This window comes from Giardia intestinalis, chromosome 2 (assembly GCF_000002435.2).
Source record: "Giardia intestinalis strain WB C6 chromosome 2, whole genome shotgun sequence".
Classification (NCBI taxonomy): Eukaryota; Fornicata; order Diplomonadida; family Hexamitidae; genus Giardia; species Giardia duodenalis.
Window position 1 is genome coordinate 16,333 of NC_051857.1, and position 21,836 is coordinate 38,168.

The 21,836-nt window shown below is 53.4% G+C and overlaps 6 protein-coding genes across 6 annotated transcripts; 4 read left to right on the forward strand and 2 right to left on the reverse strand.

Annotated features, from left to right (window-relative positions):
* Window positions 1-5: 5 nt before the first annotated feature.
* Window positions 6-3,422, reverse strand: GL50803_0041687 (Kinase, NEK; the record flags this gene model as incomplete). The annotated part of the gene is made up of 1 exon (XM_001704504.2): window positions 6-3,422. One exon carries the CDS (start codon window positions 3,420-3,422, stop codon window positions 6-8), a length of 3,417 nt encoding a protein of 1,138 aa, XP_001704556.2.
* A 792-nt stretch (window positions 3,423-4,214) lies between these two features.
* On the forward strand, window positions 4,215-5,396 carry GL50803_00101589 (High cysteine membrane protein; the record flags this gene model as incomplete). The annotated part of the gene is made up of 1 exon (XM_001704503.1): window positions 4,215-5,396. The coding sequence occupies one exon, from the start codon at window positions 4,215-4,217 to the stop codon at window positions 5,394-5,396; it is 1,182 nt and encodes a 393-aa protein (XP_001704555.1).
* Window positions 5,397-6,367: 971 nt separating this feature from the next.
* GL50803_00103058 (putative Methyltransferase) lies at window positions 6,368-7,618 on the forward strand (the record flags this gene model as incomplete). The annotated part of the gene is made up of 1 exon (XM_001704502.1): window positions 6,368-7,618. One exon carries the CDS (start codon window positions 6,368-6,370, stop codon window positions 7,616-7,618), a length of 1,251 nt encoding a protein of 416 aa, XP_001704554.1.
* Window positions 7,619-8,408: 790 nt separating this feature from the next.
* Window positions 8,409-15,629, reverse strand: GL50803_00103059 (Dynein heavy chain; the record flags this gene model as incomplete). Its single annotated transcript, XM_001704500.1, has 1 exon — window positions 8,409-15,629. The coding sequence occupies one exon, from the start codon at window positions 15,627-15,629 to the stop codon at window positions 8,409-8,411; it is 7,221 nt and encodes a 2,406-aa protein (XP_001704552.1).
* Window positions 15,630-15,698: 69 nt separating this feature from the next.
* On the forward strand, window positions 15,699-20,123 carry GL50803_0033083 (Mlh2-like protein; the record flags this gene model as incomplete). The annotated part of the gene is made up of 1 exon (XM_001704497.1): window positions 15,699-20,123. One exon carries the CDS (start codon window positions 15,699-15,701, stop codon window positions 20,121-20,123), a length of 4,425 nt encoding a protein of 1,474 aa, XP_001704549.1.
* An 81-nt stretch (window positions 20,124-20,204) lies between these two features.
* Window positions 20,205-21,533, forward strand: GL50803_00112304 (Elongation factor 1-alpha; the record flags this gene model as incomplete). Its single annotated transcript, XM_001704495.1, has 1 exon — window positions 20,205-21,533. The coding sequence occupies one exon, from the start codon at window positions 20,205-20,207 to the stop codon at window positions 21,531-21,533; it is 1,329 nt and encodes a 442-aa protein (XP_001704547.1).
* Window positions 21,534-21,836: the final 303 nt, after the last annotated feature.

Genomic DNA, 21,836 nt, shown 5'->3' on the forward strand with positions numbered 1-21,836 from the left:
TCTGGCTACTCTGAGAGGAGGGCCATCATCTCTCTATTGCCCTCGGCTATGTCCAAGAGACTACTCCTGTTTATGTTCTTCTCCTTCTCTGCGAGGAGTCTCACACACTCTAGGTGGCCATTCGCTGCTGCCCTCATGAGGGCTGTCCGTCCAGAAGTATCATACATGCCTCCCTCTTTCTCTAGGAGTAGCTCCACTATATCTGCGTAGCTATGTGCCGCTGCTATTATAAGAGCTGTTACATTGTATATGCTCTGGTTTCCTATATAGAAATATCCAGACGCCCTCTGCCCTGCCTGGAGGGGAGCAAGTGCCATTGCAGCTACTGGATCGTTTCTATCGGCGGCTCTCATGAGGGCAGTGACTCCATTCTCATCTGTGGGATCAAGGAGCTCGACGACGTCCTTGTGCCCCGCCCTTGCGGCGATGGTCAGCGCAGTCTCGCCGTCGCTGTTCTTCTTGTCTTTGTCCGAGAGGTACTTCTTGACTGTTGTGATGTCCCCAGCGAGAGCCGCGCGCATGAGTGGGGTCCAGGATGAGTCTTCATGTTTGCCGAGCACCACCGCCGTGTCTATATGCCTGTTCCTGAGGGCGTACATGAGGGCCGTGTCCCCACCTCTATCCTTCATTCCTTTCTGGACTGGTATAAGTAGCTCAGTCGTTTTGGTGTCTCCTCTGGCTGCGGCTCTCATAAGTGCAGTGACGCCATCTTCATCTGTGGGATCGAGGAGCTCGATAATATCTCTGTATCCTTCCCTTGCAGCAATCATCAGCGCAGTCTCATCGTCACTGTTCTTCACGTCTCTCTCATGGAGGTGCCTCCTCGCCATGGTAGCGTCTCCAGTGAAGGCCGCGCACATCAGAAGGGTCCACGAGGGGGCCTCATGCTCGCGAAGAAGCAGAGCTATGTCTGTGTGCTGATTCTTAAGAGCATACATGAAGGCCGTGTTACCGTCCTTGTCCTTCATCCCCTTCTCGTGCTCGAGGAGGAACTCCACTGCTCCCTGGTGGCCTCGCTGTGCAGCCCGCATGAGCGCCGTCATCCAAGTGATGTCGGTGCACCCCTTCTCGTGGACGTTCTCCCTGACCCCATCCGTGTCCCCGAGGTATGCAGAGTAGATGAGGCCCGTCCAGCCGGAGACACCGCTCTCGTGCTTCATCAGGAGCTTCACGACCTCGTCCCTTCCGTTCTGAGCAGCAATGATGAGGGCTGTCTGGCCCCGCTTGTCCCTCTGGCCCTTCTCATCGAGGTGCCGGGACGCCATGTCTATATCTCCGAGGGCCGCGGCGCACATGAGCATCGTCCAGCCGGCGGCGTCCTTTTCATAGTCCATGAGGAGCATTGTGACATCGCGGTGGCCGGCCCGGGCTGCGTAGGAAAGAGCCGTGCAGCCAGTGTTGTCCTTCAGCCCCTTCTCGTGCTCGACGAGGGCCCTGACAATCTCAAGACTTCCCTGCTGTGCGGCAATCATCAGGGCGGTGCGGCCCTGCGGGTCTCTAGAGCTGTGCTCGTGCTCAGCGATCGCCCTAGCAGCCTCGGCGTGCGAGCTGGCCACGGCGATCATCAGAGCGGTGCTGCCTCTGCTGTCGGTCAGGCCCTTTTCGTGCGGGACCAAGAGGGAGGCGATCTCTGCATGGCCCTTCTCCGCGGCGATCATCAGAGCTGTGTGGCCATGCGAATCTCGAAGACCATGCTCAAACTCGACAAGTGCCCTAACGGTCTCTACACATGAATTGGCCACGGCCATCACCAGGGCAGTCCGGCCGTTGTTGTTTCTCTTCCCGTGCTCATGAGGGACGAGGATCCTAGCCACCTTTGAATGGCTATTATGTATGGCGTGCATGAGGGCAGTCCAGCCGTTCTTGTCCCTGAGGCCCTTCTCCTTCTCAACAAGCAGCTCAACAGGCCCACCGTGCCCCTGCTGGGCTGCATGCATGAGGGCCGTCATCTTCTGCTTGTCACGCTGGCCGGTGCGGACTCCTTCCTCAAGCAGCACCCGGACGGTCTCTGTGCAGTTCATGTGTGCAGCGCGTATCAACCTGGGGAGTAGGAGAAAGTCGGACTGGGGGTCAGCTGCATTCATTCCATTGTTGAATTGTGCAATCTTGCTCTCCAGTGCCTTAATCATGGCCAGATGCTCTTTACCCTGGTTTTCGAACGCGTCGATCCTAGCAGACTTAGCACTGAGGTCCTTCTCAAGGGCACTAATCCTGTCCGCCTTAGTATTGATATCCTTCTCGAGCGCGTCTATCTTAGTAGACCTTACTCCGAGATCCTTCTCAAGGGCGGCGACCTTGTCCTCCCTCGCCCTTGCGTCCTTCTCGAGTGCGTCGATCCTAGCAGCCTTCGTCTCTAGCGCGTCCTTGAGAGAGGCAGTCTCAGCAGACCTGGCGTCGAGGGCTGCCTCAAGAGCGGTGATCCTGTCCAGCTTGGCCTTTGCATCCTCCTCCAGAAGTGTAATCCTAGCATTAGCAGTATTCAGAGCAGTCTCCAAGGCGCTGCACTTGCCTTCTAGTGCCACATACCGATGTCCCAGCTCATTAACTGGGACATTAGATGTGGTGAGCATCTCATGCAGCTCTTTGGCTGTCAGTCTTTCCTCTGGTTCCAGCACGAATATCCTCTCCAGAACATTCTGCATGAAGCCATCGGTGACACCGCTCAGATCGGGCCTCCACCCGTCGACGAAGACGTCTTTTGGGTCTTTGCCTTCTAGGAAGTCCGGTCTCCTCAGAGTTACTAATTCATAAATGATGACCCCGAGGCTCCATACGTCAGAGGCGGGGCTGGCCTCATTACGGAGGAGCGCCTCGGGGGCCATGTATACTGCCGTGCCTGCAATGGTGCTCCCGCATCTCAGGGCGTCCTTGCAGAGGCCGAAGTCGGCGATGATGAAGTGTTCACCATCTGCGCTGACGAGGACGTTCGCAAGCTTGAGGTCGCGGTGGACGAGGCCCTTGTAGGGGCGACCGTCGGCACCCACTCCGCTGACGCCGTGGAGGTAGGCGAGGGCGGCGGCGAGCTGTCTCAGAATGGAGAGGACCAGCTCGGGAGAGACGGGGGTCTTCCTCCGCTTGCAGTCGATAAACACTTGCTCGAGGGTCTTGTCGTGGCGATTCATGACGATGTAAATGAAGCCCTCGTCCTCAACCACTTGATGGTACTTGAGGATCCCTGGGTGGGAGAGGTCGGGGAGGGTGGCCAGCTCGAGTCTAATAGCGTCCACGTTGCTCTTGCCCAGGCCGTCGAGGAGGATCTCCTTCACGGCGAGGTTTGGATAGCCCTCGAGGGAGTAGACTACACCTGTAACTCCTCTGCCCAGCACGCCATCCAACCGCTCGTGGAGTTCCTCAATGACGAATTGTGGGATGCTGGGGGCCGATGTTTGGGAGCTGGCTGCGTGGTCATCGCCGTCAGCCATGACAGTTTGTTTCCAAAAATAAGACCAAGCGATCGGATTGAACGAGTGATTGGGCCACACCCTCAGAGGTTACAAGAAAGTGCAGGCCTCTGCTAGCCTCACTTCCCGAGTCTGTGTCCATAGCAGCAGACACGTCATCCCGTACACTGTGGAGCGCCCTTGCATGCCATGGCACCCTGTCTGTCCTGGCTATTCGTGACCATCGCGCATTACTAGTACTCTGCGCCAGCTCCCTCGACTGTGCAGTCATGGCCATTCCACGTGTGCACGGCCATCTAGCAGCACTCGCCCGCGTTCTCTGCCCTCCTCCGCCACTCATCCACGTGGGCCACGCAGGGTCTAGTGCCCCTCCAGCGCTGGCCTGTCGGTGCTCTCTTCTGAGGCTGCATGCCCTACAGGATCACCCGTGCTCACCGCATTTTTAGAACCCATCACGCACCAGGGGCTCCCTCGCGACCAGTGCCCAGAAAGTCACGGGCAGGATTCAGCAGTGCGTTTACTACCGAGACACCAGCCCCCGCAGAGGAAGCCGACGAGCACCCCACAGCAATGTACAGGAGTGCACCCCGAACGATCATTCCACAGGAGAGGTGCGATCTAAGTCTGGTCCTCACTCATCCTGTTCCTATGGAAGCCAGAGAGAACTGCACTATCAACTGGCCTCCGGTGGGCGTGCTCCTATCGTATCCTTCTCCGGTCCAACCGATCAAGGAGAGCAAGAGCGGTTGTCTCTCACTGCTCGCGGCCAATGCACCAGCCTGACGGAAGAGCAGTGGCACACGAACCCGGCTAATGTTGGTAGGATTTCTCCTAGTTTGTGCAACCGTGCTGGCCAACTGCGCAACCGGCCAGTGCAGAGCAGGCCACGTGCCGATTGACGTGTGCCCTGATAGCTCTGCTGTCTACGGCGCAGGGTCCGAGTGCACGGTTCCGAACTGCAAGCGGTGCGCCCAAGGAAAGCCCGCGGAGTGCGAGGAGTGCAACTCTAACTTCAACCTCGATAGCAACACGAAGCAGTGCAACCCAGTGTCGGCCGAGTGCACGGTTCCGAACTGCAAGGCCTGTGACAACCCCAAAACAGACAACGAGGTCTGCACTGAATGTAATGACGGCAACTATCTCACTCCAACTAGTCAGTGCGTATCTGACTGCACAGCCATCAGCGGATACTACGGAGATACTAACGAAAGGAAGTGCAAGAAGTGCAACGATGCGTGCGCAGAGTGCAAGGGTGCTGCTTCTAATCAGTGCAGTGCCTGTCCTGCTGGGAAGAAACTGACATATACAGATGACAGCAATCCTAATAACGGAGGCGCCTGCGGGGATGCGTGCAAAGTGTCTGCAGATGGCACTGGCTGTGAGACATGTGGAGCCCAAATAGGAGGAACTGCATACTGCTCAAAGTGCAAGACCTCCACTCAGGCCCCCTTGAACGGCAACTGTGCGGCCAATACGCGAACACGATTTTGCACTACGGTGAGTAATGGAGCATGCACTCAATGCGCTGCTAACTACTTCCTCAAGGACGGCGGCTGCTATCAGACAGATAGACAGCCTGGTAAACAAGTGTGTAGTAGTGCACAGGGAGGAACATGTCAGACGTGTGCCAACGGACTACAGGCACAAGGTGGGGCCTGTGGGGAGTGCCATTCTACTTGTGCTACGTGCTCGACTGCAGATGCGGCTGATAAGTGTAAGACTTGTGCCACTGGGTATTACAAGGAAAACGGTGACGATACCACTGATGGGTTATGCAAGAAGTGCTCAGAGAAGATCTCTGGATGCAAGCAATGTGTGTCATCATCTGGCAGTTCAGTCATATGCTTAGAATCAGAAGCAGGCACTGGTGGAAGCGTCAACAAGAGCGGCCTCAGCACAGGCGCCATAGCCGGTATCTCCGTCGCTGTGATTGTTGTCGTCGGGGGGCTTGTAGGCTTTCTCTGCTGGTGGTTCCTTTACCGCGGGAAGGCATAGACTTAGCTGTGTACTTAGATAGTAAACCGTCATTAATGGGTCTGCTCGGTGTCTGTTCTTGCTAGTACGGACAGAAGGGTTTCAGCCGGTGCGCTAAGCATCAGGCGTGTGGATGGATGCTCGGTTTACCCAGTAGCACGCCCTGTCCATAGCTTCACAAGTGACCAACAGTGCTGTACAGGTACCTAGAGACCAGACCGCGGATCCCATGCACTGAATGCGGCCCCTCTGCAGCTGCAGGACGGGCCGGTCTGGCAATCTATGGTCAAGCAGGAGCTATGTTCTCGCAGACCTTTGCAGCACTTACAGACCTGCATTGCAGAGAGGCATCCATGTGCCTCTGCAAAGATTAGTGCGTTGACTGACGAAGAAAAGAGGGACACTGACAAGGGCTGCCTATACAGCTGCCGATATTGATAACAAGGCAAGCACACCCAAACACCATGCACTCGCAGGCTGCTACCTTGAAAGGTTGTCTGGGCACATGCAATGGGAACTTGACTCTATCGAAGAGGACCTGCTTCTCACGTGGACAGAGAACGCATTATAGACGCCACCACTTATGTCATATGCTCCAGAACGGGCACAGGCTGACCCAGCAGAGTCACAGACCATCCTCTGGCTGCCTGGTTCAGCGCTTGCCATCCAACATGACAACTTCGCATGGCAGGTGGAGCCATACTCTCGTCGCACAGCAGGGGAAGGGCGCAGAAGCATCGCACCCGCAACCTATCGGCGACTGCGTGGGCACCCTTGGGTGGCACTCCGGCGAGAATGCTGTTAGGGACGTCCTCTGTAACGGGGTCCGCTGGTACGGCTGCCCCGTCGATCATGATGCGAGAAGGGCGCCTGTGTTGGCTTGGGTGGACCAGCCGTTAGACACGGGTCGCGATTGAAGGCTGCCCCGAACGGGCTCGTATCCGTGACCTCCACGGACCGCAATAAAAAGAAACCGAAGACCCCCCGAGGCCATGCCGTCCTCGACTGCCTCCGGGTCGGCCGTTGTGTACAATCTGGCAGACTGGATCCCTGCCCACGAAAGGCCAGACTCTGCACTCGCGGTGGAGGACTTCGTCTCCCTTGAAGATTTACGCTTTAAAAGCGTCTTCGACGACGGCCTCTACGACAACCAGGACCTGGTGCCGGCTGGCCTCCTCCAAGCATACTTCGAGACGCAGCACCGTCTGGACAGGATCTACGACGAGGGGAGCGGGTGGGCGTACGTCAGGGCCCGCAACAGCCTCTACCCCGAGTGCGACGGCGGATCCCGGAAGAACCAGCTCAACAGGGCGAGCGACAAGCTGATCCAGCTGGACGATGCCGTCCCCTTCGTCGGCAGCAGCCCGAGCATCTCCACCGGGACGCAGCCCGAGGGCCCGGACCTCCTCTTCGCAGACCTCTGCTCGGCCCCCGGCGGCTGGTCGTACACCATCCTGGAGCGCTTTCCGAGGGCCCGCGGGGTGGCCATGAGCCTCTCTGCCGATGGGGGGAAGGTCGGGCTGACGTGGGACCCCAGGCTCGAGCCCTTCATCAGCAGCAGGAGGCTGAAGACCACGCTGGGGGTCGATGGAACGGGGTCTGTCTACAACCCAGACAACGTCACCCTGTTGACACAGCTGCACGCCGTCGCCAGGGAGCTCCACGGGCCGTACGCCTTGTTTCTGGCCGACGGCGGCTTCCTCATCGAAGGGCCCGGCGGTAGGAGACACGTCGAGCACCTTCAGGAGTCAATCGTGGCGAAGCTCCTCTACAGCGAGGTCGTGGCCGGGCTGCGGCTGCTTAAGCACTCGGGAAATATGGTGGTCAAGATGTTCGGCTCCTGCACGGTCCTCACGTCCCACCTCCTCTACCTCCTACTTGTCTGCTTCCGGGACCTTCACATAGTGAAGCCGGGAAGGTCACGGATCGTGAATGAGGAGAAGTACATCGTCGCCCGCGGGTACAAGGGCCTTCCGCGGGACGTCCTGGACCACCTGGTGGCGGTTCTCCGCGACTGGAACGAGCGCGACTCTGACGGCGGGCCCTGGTCGCTCACACGGCTCCTGAAGCCAAACGACTCGCCCGGCTACAAGCGGTACCTCCAGATGCTCAAGGAGCTCAACACCACGCTCATCTCCGTGTCCAACAAGGCGCTTGCAGGGGTGATCGACCAGGCGGAGGACATCCTCAAGAGCGGCGGCGCTCGGAGCAGGTCAGCGCCGCGCAGAAAGCTGAAGATGTAGACAGCAGGGGTCCTCCGGGCTGATTCGAGCGTTAAGCAGTTACTCACAGGCCATTCCAAGGGTGCAATGTCCCTTGCGGGTTGCTGTTCGTCTGCGGCGGATCTCGAGTCACACGGTCCTTCCCCTCTGCTCCACCGGCGCTCTAACTCAGACGCGTGCTTGCCTGATTGCACTTACATCAAGGTCAGCAAGCAGCGGCCTGTAAGACGTTGGTGGAGTAAACGTCGCGCTGATCACGGGTGGCCTAGTTCATCCTGGCGCTCTCTGGAGTGGGACAAGCATCCTATGCCTGGCTGGAGTCCCGTTGTACCGCCAAGCGCTGTGGGTGAAGGGCGTGGACAAGGCACGGGTCGTGCAATACTGTATACAGAGGGCTGCCCACAATCACTACGGCAAAGTCCAGGGGCATGTAAGCCACCCAATGCAGACAGAGGCGCCAATCTATCCTCATACAAGCATACAACACTAGATCTGCCGGCACCTATTCGAACTGGTCACATTTGTGGTACATTGAGTCTCTAGCAATATATTCTAATTCCTAAATGAAGCAGAGTATACCGGTACCTCGTAGTTAACACTATCACTAACATTCCCAATAAAGCTCTTCATATGTCTTGTACTTGCAGCGCTTTTCTGAAGCATGGTGACCTGCATCTCCAGATTCACGATGGCTAACCATCTGCTGACTTGCCAGAGCGACCTACCGCTACCAGTCTACTCATCAATGGTTCAGCTCTCCACGCTAAAGCTGCAGTAAGGTAATGATGTTTAGACCCGTTTACATAAGCAATCATTGTGTTCCCTCCTGGAACTTTCTCTTGCGCTGGACTGGGGGGATCATTGTTCGCCGCAAGCCACCAGCGGTACGGCAAACTGCAATGATAGCCCGCAGCCCCCAGTCGTAGTGGTCCTGCTTGCTGAGAAGCTCCTTGTTGAGCGAGTAAAGTGTGGTAAACTTCTTTGCAAGTGTGCGAGCATCCATAAACCCGTTGGACACCAGCATAATCTCTGTGATCATCGCAAAGTCAGGCACACACATGGATATCGGTCGGAAAAGCGCCTTCAAGTTGTCGGGAAGTTCTGTACGGCCTGCATAGCCTGGGTTCATTGTGATGAAGAATCCACACGTGGGAACAAGATTGATCTCTATGCCCTCGAAATCAAACCGACTCTTCTTGCCACGAATAGCATCCAGGACGCTCTTAACCTGCATGGCGACAACAGAGAGGACCTCGATAGAGATCCGGTTAAACTCGTCGAAGCACCCCCAGGCGCCAGACTGGGCAAGACCTTTGAAGATGTTCCCCATAGAATAGAAGTCCATCTCGGAAGAACAATTGAAAACATAGACCATGATGCCCATGCCACGCCCCAAATCCTTCGTCGTCTCTGTCTTACCTGTTCCTGCCGGGCCTGCTGGTGCGCCACCCATGATCAAGTGGAGGCTTTGGGTGAGAGTGATATAGCAACGATCGGTAAGAGGAGTGATGACAAGGCGCGCCGTGCAGCCCAGGTATTCGTGAGAGTAGCGGAATTCAGCATCACATATATTGATAAAGCAATCGTGATGAACGGTATCGTCGAACCGCAACTTGAGCTGCGACTGCCACGCAAAACTGAGGTTACTGTCAACTTTGTCCTTGATGAGGCCTGCAACGATGTCGCGCGAGTGAACCTCGATCGTACAGATGGTAGAAATCTTTGTTCGGAGGTTCTTGTCCAGGTCGCCCTGGATCATCCCAATGAGATGTAGAAGCGAGTCGTTTTGGCGCTTTGCATAATCTTTCATCGCCATCTCGTTTCCCTCCTCAAGCTTCTCAAAGGCAGTGTTCACCTCTGAAGACCACCAAATCTGCAGGGAGACCAATGCCGTCTGAGCAGGATACTTCTCAAGCCAAAGCTCACGATCCATGTCCAAGAAGTTGGTTAGCGCCTTCCCAAGCGTGTCACGAAGGGTTTCACGCATGTGGACAATGACGTTGTTGAGCCACGTTTCAACCGACCCGTCACAATGGCATTCTTCAGAAAAGGGAACATATTCATTCTCACCAGAAATCATCCCGTGCGCCACCTTGTCAGTCACGTCGTCATCGGACGTCCATTTGAGCTTATGGATGTTGTCAAAGATCTTACTCAAATGCTTCTGCACTAGCTTCGGCTGCTGCCCCTTGCTGAGAATATCAAGGAGATCCGTCGAGGAAACAAAGTAGAACCGCGGGAACTGGCGGCGCTTAGCGTCCAAGTAATCTGCAAGGGCCTTTTCACACTTGGCAAGTTCTGCTTGAAGATTCTCGAGTTGACGCTGGAAGCCCTTTGTCTTGCTAGCCTGAATTGCCTGCGAGGTGTGAACCATTTTCTCCATCATCTTCTTCCAATTATAATTAATGTCCTCGAAGCGCTTGGAGTCCTCGGGAAGCTGAGACCGTATGTCCTCTGAACCAATGAAGATAGGCTCCAGGTATCCCCATGTTTGCTGGACTCCAAGCCAGAGAGTGATGATTGTGTCGACTGCCGCTAGGTCATGCTGCCAATCTGTGATCTTTTCGAGGAAGAATTGAACATACTTATTGTTGATCATGTTCTGGACCATCAACTGATTATCCTCGAGGGTCTCCACAAGCTCATCTGGGACACAGACCAGGAAAAGAGTCTCCTTCTTCCCGGCTGCGTTGTCTGCAGTAATCTCCTTGATCTGATCGGGCGTTAGCTTCTCCTGTGTGGGATCTCCGTACTTCATATATTGGAAGCATAGGTCCTTCCAGTTGTTTTCAAGAGTTGCAAGTTGGGTTTCCATCTGGAGCTCTTTTTCGGCTTTAGCAACAATGCTATCTACATCCTCCGCATAGTTGTGTAGATTTAAGGAGATGAGGTTCTCTAGCTTGAATGTACTGTCGATCTTAATCGACACACCCGTTGTCGAGGCCAACTGTTGCCAGTGGCGTTCACGCATTGCCGGAGAACGTAGAGAGCTGACGAGTGGAAGAGTCTTCAGGAAGTTTTTAACGTTGCTGTCCAGTCCCGTATAGACATCGAAGGCACGGGCGCCCCTATCCACATTACGGATCTCCTTCGAGAACTTCTTAATTGTATCCTCCATGTAGTCTGTATTGATGTCTGTGAACAGGGTCGACTTCCACGCCTCGATCTGGCTAAAGACAAGGTCGACAACATCCCAGACGCTCTTTAGAAGAAGAAGCTCTTTATCGGTGGATATTAACATTCCAAACTCCTCTGGCTTGTTTCCCGCCGAGAGATTCACGTTGAAAAGAATCTGGCGTTCGTGGATTACGGCGCCTCTTGTGTAGTAAGTATTGACCCGCTGCTTATACTCATCTAAGAGCTCATACGCCCTAGCAGACCCCACAGAAAACATGAAAGGGCCCTTCTGACGGAACTCTTCGCGAAAGGCCATGAGCTCCTCGTTGAAGTCCTGAAGAACCTTGAGCGTCTTTCCTGTCTCCGCTGCCTGCAACGGGGTTAGCTTATCCTTCGCCCCATACGACTTAGAGACCACTGCCTTCCACTCATCGGGCAGCTCTTCGATGAGCTTGAGGGCCTCAGGTGGCATCGTGACACCATGCTGCGCAAGCATTTGGACTGTGTTGTTCATGGGCTCCCACATCGTAATGGCAGCCTCGGAGCGCTCTTTAATCCCCGCCATAATGCGCATGGCCTGGACTAAGTTGTCGTAGTCATCAGCACCTACGTCAATTGCCAAAACGGAGTTTGCCTCGGTGATAAAGCTGCTGAGATTGTGGAGCTTTTCGACATTTGTATCTACAAGATGCTTTGTAAACTTATTGGTCCACTTCCCGATATTGGTGATCAGCGTCTGCTTGGCTGGCTTAAGGTTGATGACAAGCCAGCCAAAGCGTGCAGAAATGGGGACCTGCGCCCCTACCTCTTCGCTGAGAGCCTTGTAGCGATTGATAGTATCATTGAAATCATCGAGATTAGGAACACGATAGTATGGCAGCTCAACCTCGACAGTCTCGAACGTCGCTCCGGCTCCAGAATCTTGGGCCCTGGGCTTCTTTTGCTCGTCACCGTCGTCTTCCTGTTCAGCTTGCTGTCGCTGCTTCTTCATTATGGTGCGGACAATCTTCTGCGTCTGAGGTCCTGATTCCACATCCACATCACCTGTAAAGCTAACGTTTGGCCCATACTCTAGATAACGAACTAGATATGTGTTATAGTCTTGCACGTAAATATCCCTATACTTGGTTAAGACTTCCGCCTGGCTGGTGGCAACCTTGCACCTGCGCGAAATACGTGCCCGAAGTCGCTCTCGAGCATCTGTGTACTCCTTTGTGCGCTGAATGTTTAGTCCATAATCACGAAACTCACAGGCCGACGCCAACACTTCATCAGTGATCGTCGCAGTAGGGTTGGGTATAAGGGCCGAGATGCCCACAAAGGCATCAAGCCAAGACATGATGATCGCCTCTAGCGACTGCGTGCGCATGGAAACAGCACCATGAGATTCTCCGCCCTTGGTCGACAGGGGTCTCGCGGCTGCGAGCATCGGCTCAAAGAGAAGCTCCGGGGGATAGAGAACCATAGATACTTCAATCAACGGAAGGGCGTTTTCATTAATTTTGTCCGACTGTGTAGAGTTGTCGTTGTGCTCTGCCGTCTCGGCGTCGTCCATCCAGAACTGAATACGAGCCACGTTGCTCAAAACAATCTGTAGGATTCCTGTCTGAATAAACTCAGCGAGCCAGACAAGGTAATTCTCCCAGTGCTTCAGCAGCTCTGGATTACTAGCAATCGCCTTTGTCATCATCCTTGCACGCTCAAGCTCCGCTGCTTCTGCGGCGGCCTTTTCTGCAGCAGCCCTTTGAAGTGCGGCAGCATCTGCCTCTAGTGCTCGCTGCTCTGCGTCTCCCTGCTCCGCGGCATCATCCGGGGCGTCATCACCCTCTGCAGCAGTGACCTCTTCCTCCTCTAGGCCATTGGCAACCTCGCGCTCTTTGTCAAAGTCTTTGAGACCAAAAACGACGTACTTGCTATCTGCAATGCACTCAGCAATGCGCACGCTTTCGCCGCCAACGACGGTCTTTGCGCGCGTCTCTATCTGTTCCAGACAGGCGTTGATCGGAAGCGTGCCCTTGAGAGGCTTTTCCAGAAGTGACACACTAGCCCAGTCACGGAGTAGTTGCTCAATCTTGCCCTGGTTCTCCTTGAGATTTACGACCTTGTCATAGAGTTTCTTCATCGCCTGTGTCGCCTCCGAAATGAACTTCTTTACCTTCGTTTCGTCATTGTCCCACGTAAAAGCCTCATATCCATGCTTGAGGATTTCCTCGATGGCCTCAAGATCGCGATAGAACATGGGTCGCTCCACCGTGTAAAGCTCCCTTTGACAATAGTTGTACTTGTTGACAATTGCATCCAAGCTTGTACGGTACTCCCTGAACAACTCTGCCCTGTCATAGATCTTTTCCGAGCTTTTGGGAATATCTAGTCCAAGCATCTTGAAATACTTGCACTCCTTCAACAAAGAGTCAAGAGTGGGGTCAAAGTTAACCATGAGAGTTGACGGTATGTCAAGAGGGTTTGTGCCGGGCGGAAGGTTATCTGCAGAAGAGTGGCCCAGGAGAGTTTCCTTTAGCTTCTTATCGCTGACAGATGCAATCGAATTGCACCAGTTGCGGTGAATCGTATCCTGATATTCGACGAGCTTGTTCTGGAATTGGCGGTACTTTTCGGCTATCAGCGAGAAGCGCGTGTCCTCCTTCCCTCCACTACTTGTACGCAGTTGAATCAGAGCATCGTTGAGCACCTCAAACCGTGTAAATGGAACCCTGACTCTGTTTAGAAGAATGCGGCTCCACATAATCCGACCGGACAAAGCCGGCATGCCTTCAGGGATAGCCGGATTTTCAGACTCAGCCTCAAATAAGGTATAGACATTCTGTATTTCAATAGAGAACTCTTCCAAGAGATGGCCAAACTTCCTGTCCACAATCAAGCGAATGACTTGATCAGGTAGGATGCCTGAGAAGCTATCAATCAAACTCAGCTTGCCCTCTAAAGACGAGCAGGTCTCGAAGCCAGCATCCATGATGGCCTGGAGACGCTTCTCCCACGACGCGTAGTGCATCATGAACTTTCCAAAGTCTGTTTCAAAGCGGTTATCCGGATCGAGGTCTGTGGGGTCGTATGTGCTATCCTGAAAGATAGTGATCTTGTTGAGGAACATGGTGTATATCTGATTGATCTGACTGGACAACTGGGCCCCTTGGTCCCCGCCTATCTCCAGTCTCTCCAGTCTGTGAAGAGACGTGATGATCGTGAGGAGACGGTGGAGCTCCTTGATGCGCTCAAGAAAGGCTTCTAGGCGACGGAAGATCTGATTTGTTTCCGGCCAGTATCCCTTGTTGTACTCGTATTGCTCTCGGCTAGAGGGCTGTCCTTGTTGCACCTTAGCGTCCTTGGCTGGTTCGCTTGAGGCAGCTTTCTCGGTCTCCTTCTTGACATCAACTCCCGGTGCATCTTCAGCGTCAGTGCCCGTGTCGCCTTCCGGTGCTGCTGCTGCCTCCTCTTCTTCTTTCTGCTGCTTGAAACGAGCAGCCTCTATCTCTCCCTTTTGCTGCTCGATTAGCCTCGCCAAGACCTCAGCACGCTTTGCATCGTCTTGGACAGGGCTGTGGCCTGCACTATTCAAGCCGTTCACACGCGTTGCTACAATATCATAGGTCCTCTTATATATGTTCAGGAAGTCTTCTGAAAGGCGCATCGCCGCCTCCAGCGATAGGATCCCGTCGTTAGGATCTGCCTTGAGAATGTTCTCGTAGTCAATCAGTGTCTTTATTTGGGCAATCATGGCGTTGCAGAGGCTGCGGAATAGAAAAACAAACCTTGCCTGCTCTTTATAGAACGGAGCATGCATCCAGACAAGCTCGAGAGCCTTGAAGATCCCCTGCAGATAGCCCACCGTTTCTACGGGGTCCATTTGCTCACTGAGTGCGCCAAAAAGAGGCTTAAGAGGAAGAAGGAAGCTTGCATTACAGGAAACCTCCGCCAACTGGGCAATTACATCGCGTTCGATTTGTGTGAGGGCCGTAAAGTAAGAGGACTCGGTCATGCGGAGTATGTTGAGCGCCTTCATGGCCCGAGGACCTTGGAGCTGCTCCAGGATGGCACGAAGATTCTCAGCTTTCTGGTTCCAAAAGTCTACTTCCACGTTGGGAAGGTGATGCTGACTCTTTGCTGTTAGTATATCGTCAGGGGAAGACGACAGAACAGTGCGGATTTGCCGCACCCAATCCAGAATCATAGACTCAAGATCGTGAAGCTTGTCCTTCTGGTCCTTGGATAGCCGCGAAAAGATGGCCACCGCGTCGTGCTTTACAATTTTCTTCGGCTCCTCTACAACATCGAGCTCATGCACGCGCTGCTGAAGGGCCAAGGAAATGCCATGAGATGCAGCAGTCTGGAGGGGCGCCGTCTCGGCCTTACAGAGGAACTCGTAAATCATATCTATGTCGGAGCTCATGGGAAGGAGGCACTTCCCCTGGGTTTTTCCCTCCATGGTGCAGGTCTTTTGCGCAAAGCGATCAGAGTGACGCATAACGTCGGTGACGAGGACAGACGGCCAATTCTTTGTGTAGCTCGGTGCCTTAAGCAGAGGAAGGTATATATAGTCAAAAGATGTTCGCAGATGGGAAATAATGTTTGGAGTTAGGTCTCCGTAGAAGACAAATTCTCCTATATTGGTTTTGTCGATGCGCGTGGCAGCTGCCGAGCGCATGAAGTAAATCGCTTTCTTCTTGAAGGATCGAGGAGCCAGGTGAGTAATGCAAAGGTCATCGCGAGAATTGGCGTAAAAGAAGATCCGGGGGAAATCATCTGTTTCGAAGAAGGCCAAGGCAATCTGTATTGCATACTCTTCGCCCATGAGCTTCCGCCACCTATCCTCCTTGATTTTTAGCGATGCCTGGAGCCGAACCTTAAGCCAGTCAAGGCGTGGATCGGAGAAACTGTCGTCATCCTCGCGTGGTGGCATCGGGGCTTTTTTAATTTTTTAGTTTTTGAATTCACAGCAAACTACGCCAGAAGTAAGTTGCCTGTTGGCATGAGCCTCCAGCACGCCAGCGGTTCTCCCTCGGGTGATATCAGACAACACATTAAAAGACTGTCGCCCCTGGATATAATCAGACTCAACTCTCTGGATTGTGCCAACAGCCCAGCTGACGTAGTCAAGGAGCTTATTGAAAACTCTTTGGATGCTGGGGCCACGGTTGTCAAGGTCTTCTACTCCTACTATGGATACAGAGAAATCGCGGTTTATGACAACGGATTGGGGATTTCTGGCTATGACGATAGCTTCGAGGTCATTGCCAACAGTAATTGCACGAGCAAGATCCGCATCTACGACGAGATCTTCTCTGTGCGGACGTACGGATTCCGAGGCAACGCCCTAATGTGGATCAGTTTAAAGGGAGAGCTTCAGATATTCAGCCGCGGGAGCGATGATGCAAAAGTCATGCGAGCCATCTATGTCAACGGTGGTCTCTTTTCTATCGTCTCTATTCGCACAGAGGACGAGGAGTACGTCCTTCGGTCGTTTGTTGGTCATACTACCATAGACGTGTCAGGAAGATTCACCATTATGGTTGTCTCGAATTTTGGCGATAGTCGCCGTGAAACGGAGATGTCTCCTTCTACACAAAGGAGCGAGCTGGAGGATACCGTTAAGCGCTACGCCATACCCCACTATGACAAAGAGTTCCTTCTCTACGATACAGATATGAACATTCCCATTCTTGCTTTGGAAAAGCGGCCCAGTATCTATGACAGGCTATTTGATATCCGACGAGATATATTTACCTCAGGTCACGTTGAGGGCGGGCAAGCTAGGGCTCCATCAGATACACCTACTGGGGCGCCATCTCACTTGATCACCCGATCGACCACCTTATACATTTCAGAGAAGGAAATCTTGCAAAGCCCTTTCTATGTTGCCATTAAGAACAAGCACGAGAGTCGTCGTTCTCTTTCTACATGCGCCCCTTCTATTTCTATAGAGAACCACGACACAGCTACCTGTACTACACGGGTTTCGAGCACATGTACGGCTAGGGCCAGGGATGCCCGTAGTCCAGAGACCTTCCGGGTGGTGAATCTCGATCAACGTGAAACTCTGAAAAGGACGTCATCTGCTCCAGCTTCCCTTGGATCACCGGTCATGTCTACTCTTCCTCCAGTTCCTGATACTCTTTGGTACACAGACGCGGTCACAAAGGGGGACAACTCGGCCCAGATTCGACTTGTTCCACAACTAACTCCATTACTCCTAGCATCGTACTCCACTGGATCCTTACACTTATCAGAAACCTCAGCAGCCCCAGGAAAGCAGTTACATTTGAAGCACTGTCGCTTCATTAGAGAACTTAGTCACCATTGTCCATCGCACCATAGCTATGTCGCTGCACTTCAGATTTCCATCCACGCAAGCAATCCACTAATTCATCCTATAGCTAGAAAAAGTTCACAGCAAACTGCGCTCATAAATAGCCTCGTTACTGGCAAGACGATGATGAATGCAAATTTGGCCGTGCTCCTATATTATAATAAACGGCCAGTCATTTCAAAGCGTCTTTTCGACGGAATACATGCATGCATAAACGCGTATTTCAAGGAGATCTGCGGCCCTAGCCTACTGTTGATAATCATGGAATCGGTTCAGGGCACCTGCTTCTGCGACTTGGATAGAACCCCAGAGAAGAAGTTTATTACATTTGGAAAGTACATTGGGAAACTTATTCAGGAGAGAATCCTGAGGCTGTTGTCATCCATCTTTTCAAAGAATCTGGGTCGCAAACGGGTGCGGCTCAATGAACACCAGCGTCTCCTGGCGAAGGCTAATATGTTTGGCGACTCATTAGACATAGGTGCCAGCGCCAACTCCCACGCCTTGCGATTATTAGGCGGACTTCATGGTGTGGCGCGGATGGATCCAGCAAAGCTTCTCGACTTTGATTACAGGCTCAGTCTCTTCTTTGAAAAGTGCACTCAGTACCTTTATGAACGGATCTTCGAGGGCGCGGCTGGGAGCGAGTACCATAGCGGGGTAACAAACCTTGACTCTCGCGCGGCAACGCGGCATATCAACAACAATGTGATCGTCAAGACAATTAAACTGTATCGTGAGGAGTTCAAAACCTTCGATCCTTATGCTCTGGTGCACCGGAACGTTTCTGAGGAGGTTATGGGCCACAACGGCCCACACTGCCAGACACTCACTTCAAATCGCTCTCCTATGGGCGAACAAGGCAGTTGTCGAAAGAGCCACACAGTTGAAGCACGTAGTCCAAGACAGACAGGGTCACATAAGAGCGCTCAGTCCTGCAAAATCAGCAAGGTGACCACAGATATCATGAAGCGGGTTCTTGGCTGTGACTTTCACACCATCAGAAGTCTCAACAATCCAGTCAAGAAGAATTACAAGGCCTTGTTTCTGTCTACCTATCTGCTCTATGGTTCGCAGTATGCGTTGATCAAAAGCTTCACCTTGATGCGTCCGGATCTCATCACTGGTATTTTGCAATTGGCGCCACATGTTGGCCATTCTCTCAACTATGGTTCTGGCGTTTCTCTCAGCGTCTTGGCGGCTATCTTCAACTCCATTAATAGTTCCTCTGCCCCAACTGCGGTGCGGTATTCTAAGGTGTATGCCCTGTCCAGCTGCCAGGAATCTAGTGACTGGGTTTCTGAGGCCAAATTTGTGGCCAGGAATCCGTCTAGCAGCGTCTTTGCACTCAGATCTAGACATACCAGACACTCCTTGCAGGGCAAACAAAAGAACAGCCATATTGCCCCGCCTCCGTCTTCTACTGTCAAGCTCGTCGGTAGCGCACCTGATGTCCAGCTTCCTGAGACAGTTTCCTCCCGACTAGACACGTCTTACATACCAACTATGACTGCTAGCATGGCGTCGCCCCTCCTAGAGTATTTGACGCAATTTGCCACCAAGACTGCACACCCAACATCTTACCAGGACGACTGCACCGACATCTCCGAAGTCCCGCTGCACGAACCTGCCGGACTCTCTACCAGCAGCGAGTCAAGCAGATCTCCCTCACTATCGACTTCTCGACGCCCCCGTCCCAAACTGAGCTCCCTCACCATTCCCAGTGACGATACTTCAAATATGGGAAAAACTGAGGCTCAGTGCAACTCTGAATCGCAGGAGCATGATGCTTTAGAGTACTGTGAAATCTTCAATCCGATCTCAGAGGCAGAAAAATCGATTGAAAGCGTTGTCAAGCAACGTGATCTAACTCTTTCGTCAGAGGATTATCAAGAAGATAACTATTACAAACTAAAAAGGTTCACTCGAGTATTTGACCTTGACGTAATTAGGTCACGCTTTCATCACCTTGAGAACCATGTAATCCTCGTTCTCGAAGAAGAACTGAAGGAGAAAAGGCCCATTAGCCATATTTTAGGGCCTAGCCCCAGAGAGGCTCGGGCGGCAAAAGAAAAGCAGAAAACACTTGTTGATTCTTCCGGGAAAAGGGAGATTTTCACAGAAGCAGATATTAAAACAATGGGGAAGCAACGATTAGATGCCATGTCAGATGCTATCTCAACCAGCGAGCCGATTTCACTAGCCCGCATAAATAGCTATATTCAGAGCCAGAAAACGTTGATTTCAAAGGCAGAGCTGAATATTGGAAATCTGATCAACATAGATGGCACTATTGTGGCATATTACAATCTTGACAATTATTGCTGCAATCTAAATGCAACCAGAGTGACAACTAAGGTATTCAAGATCATTCTTCTTAAGTACTGGTTGGGAAACGCAGTAAAAAGCCTCTACAATCCATCCGTTTCCTTTCACAAAGTTCCCTTGATGCGTGTGCCAGCGCACTACAACGTGCTCATCGAGACGTTTATCGATCTGTTTGTAGCAGTGGGTATCGGCGTCTCTGTAGCTGATAATAGAGTGGTAGCGGCGTCAACAAAAGTCACAGGCATGGCCCCTATTCCCAGCCAGATATGCATTCAATTACTAATTCACCCCCTGCTACTCGTCAGCGAATATTATCAATGCTTTAGGCTTCTATTTGAAGCAAACAAGACAGCAGTGCCGACTGAGTCTGACTTCGAGCAATTCTTATCCAAAATTCAGCTGCTTCTTTTCTACGATCATCTGGAAGCCCCGGACCCTATCAGTATTGGAAAGCACAAGGCGCTTCGGAAGAGACTAGGTGTGCTGACCTATGGACATCCGATACGTATCGAATGCTTGAAAGATATAAATTACACTATTCCTTACTCCAACAAGACCATTAAACTGTTTATCCACTACTACTGTGAGTTCCTGGCTACCCACTTTATCCGCGTAGCGTACGAAAGTCAGTCTGCAGAGGTCATCAGAGCGTACTTCCGCCTCGTCATTGATCATCTGAGCGTGGAAGACTTGGACACGCCATACAAGATGCCAATCTATACAGAGAACGAGGCCCCGGCGATTGACCAGACGCTGTGACTCCTGTCTACTGCAGTTCCTAAAGTATTTTGAATTCATTTTTGAGCAAAATAATTGTAACAAAGAGAAAAAGGTATCTACATGGGCAAGGAGAAGAAGCACATCAACCTCGTCGTCATCGGGCACGTCGACAACGGGAAGTCGACGCTGACGGGCCACCTCATCTACAAGTGCGGCGGGATCGACCAGCGCACGATCGACGAGTACGAGAAGCGCGCGACGGAGATGGGCAAGGGCTCCTTCAAGTACGCGTGGGTCCTCGACCAGCTCAAGGACGAGCGCGAGCGCGGGATCACGATCAACATCGCGCTCTGGAAGTTCGAGACGAAGAAGTACATCGTCACGATCATCGACGCCCCGGGCCACCGCGACTTCATCAAGAACATGATCACGGGGACGTCCCAGGCCGACGTCGCGATCCTCGTCGTCGCGGCGGGCCAGGGCGAGTTCGAGGCCGGGATCTCGAAGGACGGCCAGACGCGCGAGCACGCGACCCTTGCGAACACGCTCGGGATCAAGACGATGATCATCTGCGTCAACAAGATGGACGACGGCCAGGTCAAGTACTCGAAGGAGCGCTACGACGAGATCAAGGGCGAGATGATGAAGCAGCTCAAGAACATCGGCTGGAAGAAGGCCGAGGAGTTCGACTACATCCCGACGTCCGGCTGGACCGGGGACAACATCATGGAGAAGTCCGACAAGATGCCCTGGTACGAGGGCCCGTGCCTGATCGACGCGATCGACGGGCTCAAGGCCCCGAAGCGCCCGACCGACAAGCCCCTCCGCCTCCCGATCCAGGACGTCTACAAGATCTCGGGCGTCGGGACCGTCCCCGCGGGCCGCGTCGAGACGGGCGAGCTCGCGCCCGGGATGAAGGTCGTCTTCGCCCCGACGTCCCAGGTCTCGGAGGTCAAGTCCGTCGAGATGCACCACGAGGAGCTCAAGAAGGCCGGGCCCGGGGACAACGTCGGCTTCAACGTCCGCGGGCTCGCCGTCAAGGACCTCAAGAAGGGCTACGTCGTCGGGGACGTGACGAACGACCCGCCCGTCGGCTGCAAGAGCTTCACCGCCCAGGTCATCGTCATGAACCACCCGAAGAAGATCCAGCCCGGCTACACGCCCGTCATCGACTGCCACACCGCGCACATCGCGTGCCAGTTCCAGCTCTTCCTCCAGAAGCTCGACAAGCGCACGCTCAAGCCCGAGATGGAGAACCCGCCCGACGCAGGCCGCGGCGATTGCATCATCGTCAAGATGGTCCCCCAGAAGCCCCTGTGCTGCGAGACGTTCAACGACTACGCGCCCCTCGGCCGCTTCGCCGTCCGCGACATGAAGCGCACCGTCGCCGTCGGGATCATCCAGGAGATCGACAAGGAGGAGTTCAAGCCCCCCAAGGGCGGCAAGTGAGTAAACGTCTAAGCGCAGGGCCGAGCAGTTTACTCTGTTGCGGGTTGTGGGGTGTCTACATTGGGGCTGAACGCAGATGTGTCTGTGTCTTCTGCTGGTGTGTATGGTCAGTACTGCCTGCTGGCTGCTTTAGGCTCTCTTCAGAACCAGTCTCCAGTTATCGAAGCAGAAGTATCTACGAGGCGCGCATACCTGCATTGCCCTAAAAACACCTCTCTCCTCCAATACTCGTCCTTATTCGAGGCAGGGACATCGTTATACACCGATTCTCCAGGATGCCAAGCAAAGTATCACGTGGTGAAA